This window comes from Falco peregrinus, chromosome 11, assembly GCF_023634155.1.
Source record: "Falco peregrinus isolate bFalPer1 chromosome 11, bFalPer1.pri, whole genome shotgun sequence".
Lineage (NCBI taxonomy): Eukaryota > Metazoa > Chordata > Aves > Falconiformes > Falconidae > Falco > Falco peregrinus.
In genome coordinates, this window is record NC_073731.1 from 14847808 (window position 1) to 14860047 (window position 12240).

At 41.8% G+C, this 12240-nt stretch overlaps 1 protein-coding gene across 3 annotated transcripts in view; it reads right to left on the bottom strand.

Moving 5' to 3' along the window:
- Nucleotides 1–232: 232 nt before the first annotated feature.
- Nucleotides 233–12240, bottom strand: part of MOCS1 (molybdenum cofactor synthesis 1) — a 30961-nt gene continuing 18953 nt past the window's right edge. The window contains exons 6-11 of one of the 3 annotated variants that reach the window (XM_055816174.1): nt 11239–11350; nt 10814–10926; nt 10019–10129; nt 9091–9211; nt 7673–7720; nt 233–3550 (exon numbers count right to left, since the gene is read on the bottom strand). In XM_055816174.1, the coding sequence (XP_055672149.1) occupies nt 2679–3550; nt 7673–7720; nt 9091–9211; nt 10019–10129; nt 10814–10926; nt 11239–11350 (1377 nt within the window). In that variant the 3' untranslated portion in view covers nt 233–2678. Of the gene's footprint in view, nt 3551–7657; nt 7721–9090; nt 9212–10018; nt 10130–10813; nt 10927–11238; nt 11351–12240 lie in introns of all 3 variants that reach the window. The other 2 variants (XM_055816176.1, XM_055816175.1) reach the window with 2 other exon arrangements.

The window sequence follows — 12240 nt, forward strand, 5'->3', positions numbered from 1 at the left end:
TACTCAGTTTAAAAACAGCCAGCTAGAGATGAGTTTCACTCAACAAAGTAAGATTCCTTATAGTAATAAGTTATTGTGACTAATCCCTTGTAAACTGCTGACTAATCACTGCAACTTACAATGTCTGTCTTGTTGCTTGTCCTGAGCTAACTATTCACAGGAGCTCATGGATTAAAACATAGATGTTCATTTGAATGAATAAAAAGGGTATTCAAAGTAATATGACACATACTCCATTGCAACTAATATTTATTAAATACGCAGTGGACAAAAAATAGCAAGCCTCCAAAAAGTAGTCAATTCATCAACATATATTACAGCACTACCCACCCAGCACCACCGAAACATACGGTGCTATCAGCTCATTTCTCGCAGAATGTTCTATTGACTTATGCTTGGTTCATTATCTATAAATGTGCATAGTTTCAAGACTTGATAATGTCACATGACCATAAAATGGCACCAAAGTCTGTTTGCCCAAAGCTTCCAGCCACTCTCAACCCAAGAAAGTAGTGACATGTGCGTAAGCAGCAAGATGTGCGTGGCAGTCATGCATGTACTCTGTAGTCCCTTGTACGGTCTTGAGTGCTTTGTGTGAGCTTTACAGCATGACAGCAAACTTCTCAGAAGCCAAAGAATCGTATGCTCCAAAGCATCATTTTATTACTACTGAGGATGTCTAGCTTCCTCTTAAGTTTTCTAAACTATCCAGAAACTGGGTGAAGGCAGGGAGGGCAGGGTGTGTTGTGCGTGGTGGTGGTAGTTAAGTGCTTGTGTAAATCAGGTAACTTAGCAGGATACACACATGCTTCCTTTTCCTGGCAATTTGTTTTCATACTGAGCTAAAGAAACTCCTGTGCTATGGGCACAGCAGCTGCACAGATGAGCACGGCCTTGTATTTGCAGGGTCGGGAGGGAGTGTTGGTGTTCAGTACAGCAGTGTTCCTTCTCAGGAGCAGGGCTGCCTCTCCTGCTACCTTACAGACAGATCTGTGATGTCAAGGGAATCAGGACTGTAACACTGAATGTAGTGTACAAATGTTGGCAGATTTCAGGCACCAAGCCTTCCAGACTCCTTCCCTTTGCAGCTGTAGCTGCCATGTGTCATTCAATGCACAAAGAATTCACCTGCAATGGAAAAAGTGCTTTCTGTGGTAGCTAGTGTATGAGATTTGTAAAGGACCTGTTTGCCTCCTCATCTGTGCTTACTTTACGTGAGCAGGATGTGCGTGACTCTGTGGTGTGTGCTTTACTGGATGCTCACAGTAATTAAACCTGGTTTCATGTGAAGCTGCTACTTGCAAAGTTTAAGATGCTTTTTCAGTAGCCTATTTGACATTATTAGAGCTGTCTTCAACTCTCTGTGCGTACGTAGAGGGAGCACCCTGAATCATATGCAACTTCACATTAGCCATAAGCACTAGAAAACAAGTAAACCAAACTTGTTGAAACACCCTGTTTACAGCATTTAAATTAATAATATTTGAAAAGGATCCATCAGTATTAACAACATCAAGTAATTTCTTATCTAGGATAGCCAATTATCAAAGCTATTTAATGCTACATGACAGTGGCCACTGGTACATTTATGGGGACACTTAAGTACTCTGAGGCCAGAAGACCTTGTGAAAGCAAATCAGAGAAACATGCAGGAAAGCACTCTGGCCGAGGCAAAAGCAGCTACCTTACTCTTCCAAGTAGCTACTAGTCTTAAAGTCTGTTTTACCTGTCAGGACTACGCAGGTTGCTAGGAGGTGCACTGTAGGATTAACAAATTGGGAGTTTTCTGGTGTTTGGTGTGACACCTATTTCTAAAATCAGGGAGAGCTGACACCTACCTCGGTGCATGGTACAAATAAGCCCTTCAGCATGCAGACATAGGGCCTCAATGTATTTGAGTGCTAAGGTCAAAATGCTGGAACATGCTTCTAACATTGTAAAAAGGCATCTTTCAGATCAGCAAAATAGTTCTTCCAAATCCAGAAATTCTCTGTCTCTTAGATAACGTTTTACAGAGTGTTTAGGCAGAGAACTGGGCAGCTGCCATTTTTATTTTTTTTTTTTTTTTTGAAACTGAGACGTGGAGACTTTCCACTTGCAGGCAAGTTAAGTGGTAGCAATGTAAAGGGATGGGAGCTGCCCCTCTGACCCTGGCTGTTCCACAGTTACAATCTCTGCTGTATGGTAAGGTTCCCAGACTGTGTTCTTATCACTGTCACCTTCTAAATTCAACTGAGGTGGTCAGGGGACAGATGGACAGACACAATTCTGAAATCTTAATCCTTGTCTTAAACATGGTTGCCAAATAACAGCACTTGTCTCATTTCCAGAGCTCACAGTTGCATAGTGTGATGACAGCAGCTGCATTTCACAGGAAAAAGAAAAAAAACTTCTGTGTTATTACTAGGAATCTTTGCTCAATCTTATGGTGAGGACACTGAAATGAAGGTATAGGGTGAGTGGCGAAGTCTATCCTCTAAAAAACACACACGGTTATCAACTGGGATAAGTGGCTCGCTTGTTGACCCAGCAGTAAGCTGACAGGGTAAGGCAAAACTGGAATTGTAGGGCTGTCGTACAGTACACCTGCTGAGGTCTCCAAGCCTACCAGCTGAACAAAGTAGTTCTGTAAGAAGCTGAACATAAGCAGTGGTCACCTGGAGGGATCTGGAGATGATCTAGGCCCTTGAGAAGTCTCCTCTCTGTCCACCTGTCTTACTAAGCAACTTCACCTCTTCGATCACAATGTCATGAGTAACTGCTTTGCACATGTCATACACAGTCAGGGCAGCCAGGCTGGCAGCTGTTAGAGCTTCCATCTCCACACCTGTCCTCCCCCAGGTCTGACAGGAGCTACGAATCACCACTGCGTATCTGGACTCATCCAGGCTCAGAGACACCTCAACATGGTTGAGGGGGATGTTGTGACACAATGGGATCAACTGGCTTGTCAGCTTGGCTCCCTGAATTCCTGCAATCTGGGCTACAGCCAGCACATCTCCCTTCTTCACCTGGTTCTGCCTCACCATCCCAAATGCTTTCTCACCCAGGCGGACCACAGCACCAGCAACAGCAATTCTTTTTGAATCTGGCTTCCCTCCGACATCAACCATTGTGGCCCGTCCTTCCTCGTCAGTGTGAGTCAAGTTGTCAGAGGCACGAGGTACTGTGGTGCAAGATCCCAAATCCCTGGTACAGAATTCAGATCCTGAACTCGCCTCTTCGGACTGACAGTCCACAGAAACTTGGCCAACAGGAGAAGCCTCAAGGCACTTTGTGTCAAATGTGGAGTCTGGGTCCTTCTGGAAGACACAGCAGCCTCTGAGCTGGGTTTGTAGAATTCCCATCGTTATCTGCCGCTGTTGCTCTGGGTAAGATCCTGGCAGGAAAAGTTGTCTTGTGAGCTTATTTTTCATTAATACTTTTCCTGTTTGTTTGGGTAAACTTGCTCTCGAAGTCAGCCAATGGCTAAATGTGTGGCCCCACTGTTTTGAATTTGGGGGATTCTGTAGGGCATCTCGGCACAGTGGGAGTGACATCAATACAGGCTCTGGTGGGGAAGAAAAAGTAATATGAGAATACATCTTAGGAACTGGAAAGCTAAGTTAAGTCTGCAGTAACTGAGAACCTTGGGACCTTCTGTGTTGTAAAAACCTCAATAAGCCTGCAAACATCCACTTTTCTCCTCAAGCTCTTTCTCTTTTCTCTCTCATCAGTTCCCTGCATTTGCTGGTTTGTTATTCCAAACCCCAAGTCTCAAAACATTTGTTTAGAGGTCCCTGACAAGAAGAAACAACTGGTTATCAAAAAGTATCAACACTTACTGAGAAACAGAAGAGCTTATAGGAACACCAGTTCTGAAGAAAAGCAAGTCATAGCATCTCAGCATCCATTTGAGATTGTTCCAGTACCTGTCTGCTTTTGAAAGCCTGGGGGGGTTAACAGGAAATTCTTGCACTTTAATTCTCAACTCTGCCTTTCCAAACACCTTCCTCTCAGCAGGTGTGCTTCCTGCTTTCATCTCCTTCTGCAGGGAAGGGTCATGCCAGCACCTGAGGACAGCAGGAACCAGAAATACTGCATCTGCACCGTCTACAAGCTCAGAAGGTGGCTCCGTGATGGGAATCTCTCCTGTTACTGCCAGCTCTCACCACATTAATGACAGCTGAAGTTTAAGCACTGGAAAAACCACACTCCTCTCATTGACAGAGATTTTAAATCTGCTCAGAAGTATGTTCCAAGTTGAGCTGGCAGAGCTCCCAGTTGGCAGAGAGGTAATAAGCCCTCCTGCCCCTTTTCACCATTTAATCCCTTGGTTTTGGCATTTGCACAGGGCTAAGTGCCAGGTGTCAAGACAGAAGGCGTCTTTTTCATATAAAAGAAGTGATTTGATTTGTAAGTAAAGAGAAAGCACTACAGAGGTAAGTGGCTAATCCCTAGTCTAACAGCCTCATTGATAAGCATGTTTCTTCGTTGTTTTTTTGTTTGTTTGTTTTATTGTTTTTCTTTTCCTGGAGCTCCTCTTCTTCTTGCTCTGAGAAACTTGGAATTTGGTTTTGCTCAATAACCTCCTTTGGTAGCTCTGGTGTTCTTCGGGGACTTCCTTACTCGTGAGTCTTCAGAGTGCCCACAGGTAAATCAGAACAGCTTCCTGGCCCCTCTGCACCTTGCTGAGCTACCTCTGCTGCCCAGACCGCTACAGGTATCACCTTAGACTGTCCACATGACAATAATAGACATAGTGTGGACAAAGCATTGGTTGTGTCCCCCTAACCTCTTTTTTTTAAAAACAAACTGATCTCTTCCTTGTTAGTCCCAGCCTCTGCTATAACAAGACTGATGCACTTAGCACCTTTTTCATCTAGAGTACCCTCCAAACATGGATCGGAAAGTGCCCATTACTGAAGCTGAAGTCAACCATAGGTTTCATGATGATTTTTTTTTTTTAAGTCACTGCAGTAATCTATATTCAAGCAAAGGTCCTGTTTGACCTACAGCTGATAGCCTATCCACTAAAATTAAGATTCCTGCATGTTAATTGGTGATGTGTTTACCCTCAGAGGAATGGGATTAAATGGACATTAAATGTTTTGACTGCAACGCTGCTCTGCTTTAGAAGAGCACAGAAAATTGCGCTTATTCCTCTGTTCTTTCCCTTTCTCTTCATACAGTGGGGCCTAACCTGAATATTCCTTTTAAAATCCAGAACTCAAAGTACTATATTCTTCTGGATTCCTTGATTAGCTTTAAAGGTGAAGCTAAACCCCTGGCAAGGTGTCTTGTCTTCAGGAGAAGCGGGACTGCAAAGGCAGGCAAGTACTTCCACACTATAAACACACATGGATGGGAGCAGGGAAGAGAGGAACAGTTTGCTCAAGTAGAGCAGTAAATAAAAGGACAGCAAGACAGTAATGCATGTAAAGCATCTTTGCTTTTCCTAACAACCTGCTTCATCTCTGTTTTAACCCAGATTGCTGATATGCCTACAAAAAAATAGGTAATTGTTTTCTACAGCACATATAATAATACAACTGAAAGCAGTTGACAAACCACCTCGTTACATCCCATTACTGCACCTGAAATTTAACTGTGTTAGCTTCCAACTAGCACAATCTCAGGAGGAGAGAAGAAGGTAGGACATATTTCAGTTATGGGAATTTCCTCCTTAATTTAAGCGAACCCATGAGGAGAACAACCTGCCAAAAGGAATATGTTGATTGAGGGAAATAAGATGAACTAGGATACAAAACATCTAGCAAAGGATCCAGACAACAGCAGTGTAGGGAAGAAGCCAGGTTTGGCTTACTGGGACTAACAAAACCAATTAGTAATTTCCACAGCATTCATTAAGTTTCATTAAATTAATTCCATACACACACACCCCCCACTGACTGCTTGCACGCCAGCGTTATTTGAAGTCAGTAACTAAGTAATTCAAAACACAATTAGGAAATTTCCTAATGATTCCTCATGTGTCACAGTGGGATACTCTCCACTCCTCTCCAGACTTCATTGATGCGGTTACTGCCAGCAGTTACGTCTTGAAGGGACATGGAACAGCTGGGGGAGGACCTGGACAGGCTGCTGCTTTTGCTGTACGTCAGACAATGTTAAAGCAAGTTTCAAAAGAAAATTAGATGGATTTGATCTGTAGACATCCAAACATTGATAGGAAGGCTAATTTGGAGTATGGGGATTCTTTCTAAGGCATCTTGAAAAATTATGTAGGTCCCAGTGAGCTGTCAAGAATTTAATATAGTATTTTCATCTTAAAAAAAAAAAAAATAAACAACCAACAAAAACAGACCATTTTTTTTTCCTCATTCAGCAAGTCAATTCACACTTTAAACAATGGGTCCTCCTCCTTTTCCTGGAACACAATGCAGCAGTGGCCAAATACAAAAGAGTAAAAACAAACTCAGAGAGACAGTCTTGCACCACTCAACATGCAAAATGACAGCCATTTAAAGAGGAACATCAAGTGAAAAATATTCCTAGTAAAAATATATGTTAAGACCACCTGTAAATCCTATTTCCTAATAAAGGCAACCGAACTGAAGTACAAGCATGGGGGTCTTGCTCTTGTTTAAAATGAGTTAGCAAAGACCTACAAATTAACGGATGTTACCCTCCCCAAGGGTACCTGTTTTAAAAGCTGTCTTTTAAGCTGCACAGCAGCTAACCAGCTCCAGGGCATCAATGAGGGAGGACAAGAGTTTGGGTTTGAAACATAATGTTCATCTCTTCCACCCTTGCTGCATTTTCCCCCTCCTCATTGAAAAGAAACAACAGAACAGCTTCTAGTTAATCTCACAATGCTAATTCTTGCAAGCATTTCTTAATTCTAAGGAAGAAAAAAGGTATTTTAGGAGATAGCTATCTTACAAAACAGTAAAACATACGCATGGATGAGGTAAAACCACGCTGAAGGAGATACGAAAAATCAGTGAGACCACCCCAGCAGGGCCACATTGCTCATGAACAGAGCTTCAAGCAGAAGGGAGCCAGCAAACATCTTCAAGAGATACAACAAGGAGAAGAAAGGCTCTCAGGCTGCTCAGATACCAGATACTGCAGTTTTCATGGTTATGTTTTGAGACTTTGCAGCAGTAAGAGGACATTTTAAAAGAACGAAGCCCCAAGTTTCAGATTCTGAAGTAAAGAAGTAGTGAGGTGGGAAAACCTGGATTTCTGTCAGGTTACTGGCACTATATATTATATGCAAAGTTGAATTTCTTAATCCAGGGATAAAAGTCCATCCTGCACCCTTTATGCCTATATGGCAGTCTAGTCAATCTCACAGAACTCACCCCAAACTGCCTTATATGCTACTATACCACTCTTGTTAAGAACAAAGGAAGCAGATAGGAAATGATATGGGAAAGCTAGTGATCTCTTTGAAAAATTTAAGAGCTTTCAAAATCAGAGAAAGCAAAACCAGTACTGCCAATCAGAAGACTGGATAAGGCTTGGTAGGGACATTAAACCTTTCTTCCTCTTCCACTTCAGCATGTTAATCACAACTGCCTTTTTAAAAAATCCATTTCTTTGCCTAAACCTAAGCCAGAACCAAACATAATTTAGACTTAAAAGCCCAATCCAATATACTCCCCCAAAGACAAAACCCAAACAAAATCATTGTATGTTTATTACGTACTGATTTGTCACCCACCAATCAGGATCATTGGCCGGTTTTTCATCTGGGAAATGTTAAACATGCCTAGAAATAAAATAAGGAACACATAAAAATCCTAGCTTAAGTCATGCATCTGGTTTATGTATTTAGTTTTCTGCTCTTCACAGTGCAACCTGCATGCTAGGAAAACCAAAGCTCAATAAAGACCAAGGGAGCTGGAGGAGGGGGAATCTAGCATGGTATTATTTAAAACCATAGCTGCCAGAGTTTCCAGGCATCCAGCTGCTACAGGTCTATCACACTGCAGAACCCTCTTCCAGAAAGCCTTCCATAATCTGAATTACAGTTACCTACTACAGACTATCCTGTTTCTTAACAGCAGCATTTAACTATAGTAGTTCTTATGGATAAGCTGTTAACAGCACTCCAGTTCAAAAGTAGTCCAATCACAGAAGGCTCAGGGACAATATGAGGATTAACACAAACTGCAAGATGACAGACAGTCAGGTAAGTGCTGCTGACTGCAAAATGCCTTTACTAGAGGGGCAAACACTCTTCTCCCCACTCCACTTCCCTAAATCAGAAATTCAGAAATGAAGGGTCTCAAAGTAAAGGAACCAATCCCTGCACACCTCCCCTTAAGTTTACAAGGCACTGTTTTAGCTGGGTCAGACCAATGTACTTTGCAAATTAGTCTATGCTCAGACTTAAAAACTTCCTTTAAATTTGTTTTATACATCATGAAAAAAGGGCAAACGCAACTGTTAGCAATCTGGCAGAATCTGCAAGAGAACAAAAGGGCCAAAACATATTTTCAGTGTAAAGGGGACTATTCCATGAGCATCAAGCCAGTTCACATACAGGAGATCAGCATTCCCAGCTGCAGCCAGATTACAAAAATATGGTTAGGTTCAGATGTAACTGCAATAGAGTTTATATCAAAATAAATTCAGAAGACTAACATAGCCTGAAGATGTGACTGCATCATCACGGAACTTGTGTCATGATCGTATACAGAGCACCATGAGTAGCTACAATTTCTGCATACTCAAAAGAGATCTGTCACATCTAGAAACATGTTAATGCAGTAGTTGGAGAGACAGCTTAATTTAGCTTTAGTACTTGTTTGACAGCAAACTAATTTTAAGAAAGTACAACTCCATCAATTTTTGCTTAGATTTACGCTTTGCTGCTGTTATTGTGAGCAGTGCATCTCTCAGGAGACTCAAAACTGACATCCAGATTTTGGGGCAACACAGGACTGGTACGTTACTAGCTTTCTAGCAGACAATACTCTTAACAGATGGGAAAATTCTTTCCTGAGTTAATACAGCTTTATTCAAGAAGCCTTCCCTTCCTTCCTTCTCCTGGCAAGCCAGTACACAGCCCACAGCAGTATCAGGACATTGTTCTCCCTAGTCGCTGCTGTTATTTCTCAGTTACGATAAACATACCAGCATGCTGTTTCTTTTTTCTGCCCACTGCTGCTCCAATGATTTGAACCAACTCTTCCTCTGAGGCACCTGACCGTAGGTGATCTCTCAAGGACACTTCTGAACTCCCAAAAAGGCACACCTGCAGCCAACCCACGGAAACAGAAGAGGAAAAATGAGAAAGAATAAAATAAGTGGCTTTTACAAGTATTTTGTACTAACTTCAGAGTAAAGTTTTGAAGAGGCCTATCCTACTGAAGAAAGAGAACATTTATGGAGATTGTTTTCTTCATCTCTCTTCTTGTACACACATGGACAGCCTGGGATGTTTATGTAACCTAAGCTTGTTGGGCCTTCAGGCTGCCTTGGTCATCTGACATTAGACAGCAACACAGCTGTTGTCAATATCAGGTGACAACACGTAAATGCCAATTTTTAATTGAAAACTGTAATTTTCCCCCAGGAACTGCCAGTTTCAACGTGGCAGGAAATGGTTATCCCTCCCCTTTCTACAGCCGTTGAGCTGTACAGGCTGCTCTTGAATGAGAAAAGTTGCAAAAAGATGTTTGGTGAAACAACGGGATCCTTGCGGAACACAAAAGCCAGGCCCTCACAGCTGCTTGGATCCTTTTCTAATGGGAAATCATCTGTTTGTCACATGTTTAAGATGATTTTGAATCAAAGATTAAAATAAATGTTTATATTTACTGGCCTTGCAACAGTGTTTTACAACTGAAGTTAACTATGTTAGCAAAACAGAGAAACCAAAAAAAGGTGATATAACATCTCCCTAACAGCTCAACAAGCTAGAACAAGAATACATATAGGAGAGATAAAACAGGAGGTAGCTGGTAATAATTAGCATCTTTACATCCCTGCTACTTCTAAGGGAAGAACTTTGCACCACTTTCGCTGCATAAAAACACAGAGATCCTTTTTCACTACCAACCTTTAGGTTCCCATCTGCTGTTATCCTCAGACGATTGCAGGATCCACAGAAGTGCTCCGACATAGAGGTGATAAAGCTGATTTGCCCCTGGAAATGTGGCACTTTAAAACTCTAAAGAAACGCAGAGGAGAAAAAAAGAAGAGTCAAATATAGTCTCTTCATTTTTAAAGCTCCACTTGCCCAAAGACCAGAAGACATTTTAACATGTATTTTCTTCAGTTCTAAGGTTACACAAGAGGAAAAAAAATAAAGTAAAAATCAGCTTTGTCAGGGGTTCCAGTGTATTTTGCCCTGTTCCTGGAAATTCACAAACCTGTTAAATGTTTGCTCTTGTAGTTATCAATTGACAGCGGATGCCAGTAGGCATGTTCTTACTCAGGTAGCCATGAGTCATAGATTCCCATAGGCTAGAAATCCCCCATATGGCACTGCACACTCCAAAGCAATACTGTTATGTCACTGAACAACTGTTTCATCAGGCTTCTTAACATGCGGTCATACGCAGACATAGACTGACAAAAGTTTCAAAGGCTGTAAATATAGGATACAGCCTGACATTCTTTATATCTGACTGAGGCATCTAGTAAACACATTGTATTTCTAAAGGTAAAGACTATGATTGGTATTTAATAAAAGTCAAACCACAGGCAGCCAGCTTGACCAAAGTACCAGAGTTACTACACTGAGTATTTTTTACTCTGCTTGTCAAATATAAATGCTGAACTTAGGAGAATTTGGGGATTTAGGGCAAGGAAAGAATGCGGCACATTTCACATGTTCTTTTTCTAACCCCACCTTGGCTGTGCTGGAAGTTTCACAGGGCAATTTCTCCAATTCAGGCCATCGCTGTTTAATTGTATCAAGCATTTCTTTGTAGCTCACCATCTTCTTGAAGTTCCACTTATTGCCTAGAATTAACAAAACCGGCATAACTTTATTAGACTGTGGATTTTGTTTTTCCAATTAGCAGAGAACCACCTTCACATTCTCCATAAGTCTCAGTTTCTGTAGTTAGCCCCAACTAATACTGCTACTAATCCTTCTCCAGCTTATCCAGGGAAGATAAACAAGCTGCAAGAGATACAGCAATTCCTTATTCCCAAAAAGAGCTCACCAAAACTTCCAGAGACAGGACCCTGGGGTGAATAACCACCAGCCAGGTTCACCTATGACCGAGGCACACTCCATGCCATGAAAAATCTCAAAGCAGGACTGCTTACCATCAAAGGGCATGTATTCTATGAACCGCACGTCAAGGGGCAAATCCTTCGTGAAATCCACAAAGCTCAGCAGTTCATCCTCATTGAAGCCTCGCATCACCACACAGTTGACCTGCAGGAAAAGCAGACACCCAAAATTAGTAAGCAGAATATGACTTTCTTCCCTTTTACACAAGGTTTTACAGTCCTTGCAGAAGGCATCGTGGATAAAGAAAAGATGACGAGAGAAGCTGGCAGGATTGCAATAGTATAGATGATCATTTCTGCTAAACTTGCCTGTAAGTTTTTGCATCCAACCTAACTACAGTTCTTAAAGTTGCCTTGCTAAATGGAAAATAGCTTTTATTAAAAAGCTAGGTAACAAAGGCATCGTCTTACCCATCTAAGGTATGACAATTTTTACCGTCTAAAATGACAACTCCACTCCCCAGTCCTACTCTGTATAGCTTCTGTAAAAGCACTGGCAGGGTACCTTCTGTAACGCTCTTTACAGCGGATCATAGGCAAATTCCCCAGACCAGGAAGTGTTCACAGCACACTTCATAACCATAGGCTGCAGGATGACTAGCTCTGCCTTCCTCAAAAAAAAGGTTAAAATTAGTTTTCCGTACATTTCTCATAAACAATATTTACGCTGGAGCCTCAGGCCCTCTGTGCTTTATCTGAGTAACTACAGATAGCTGTGCAGTTGCTAAAACACTCCATTACTAAGGCAGACTTGTATGTCCAAGCATCGTGCATCACAGTTCTTAAGATCTTTCAGGAAAGCCTAAAAGCTAGTCTAATTTCAAGTGTTCTTCATAGCTCTGCAGCCTAAACCACTTACATAATAGATCTTCCAAAACACCGGTGAAAATGAAGGGAAGCACAGCTGCAGAACTGCAAACAGCAGAGTCTGCTGTAAGCAGTTGAAGGAGATAAACCAGGAGAAAATTAACACCTTTCTGCAGGGTAGTTTTCTGCCTGTTAACTCCCTTGGCCAAGTTCACAGCTGGGTCAGAC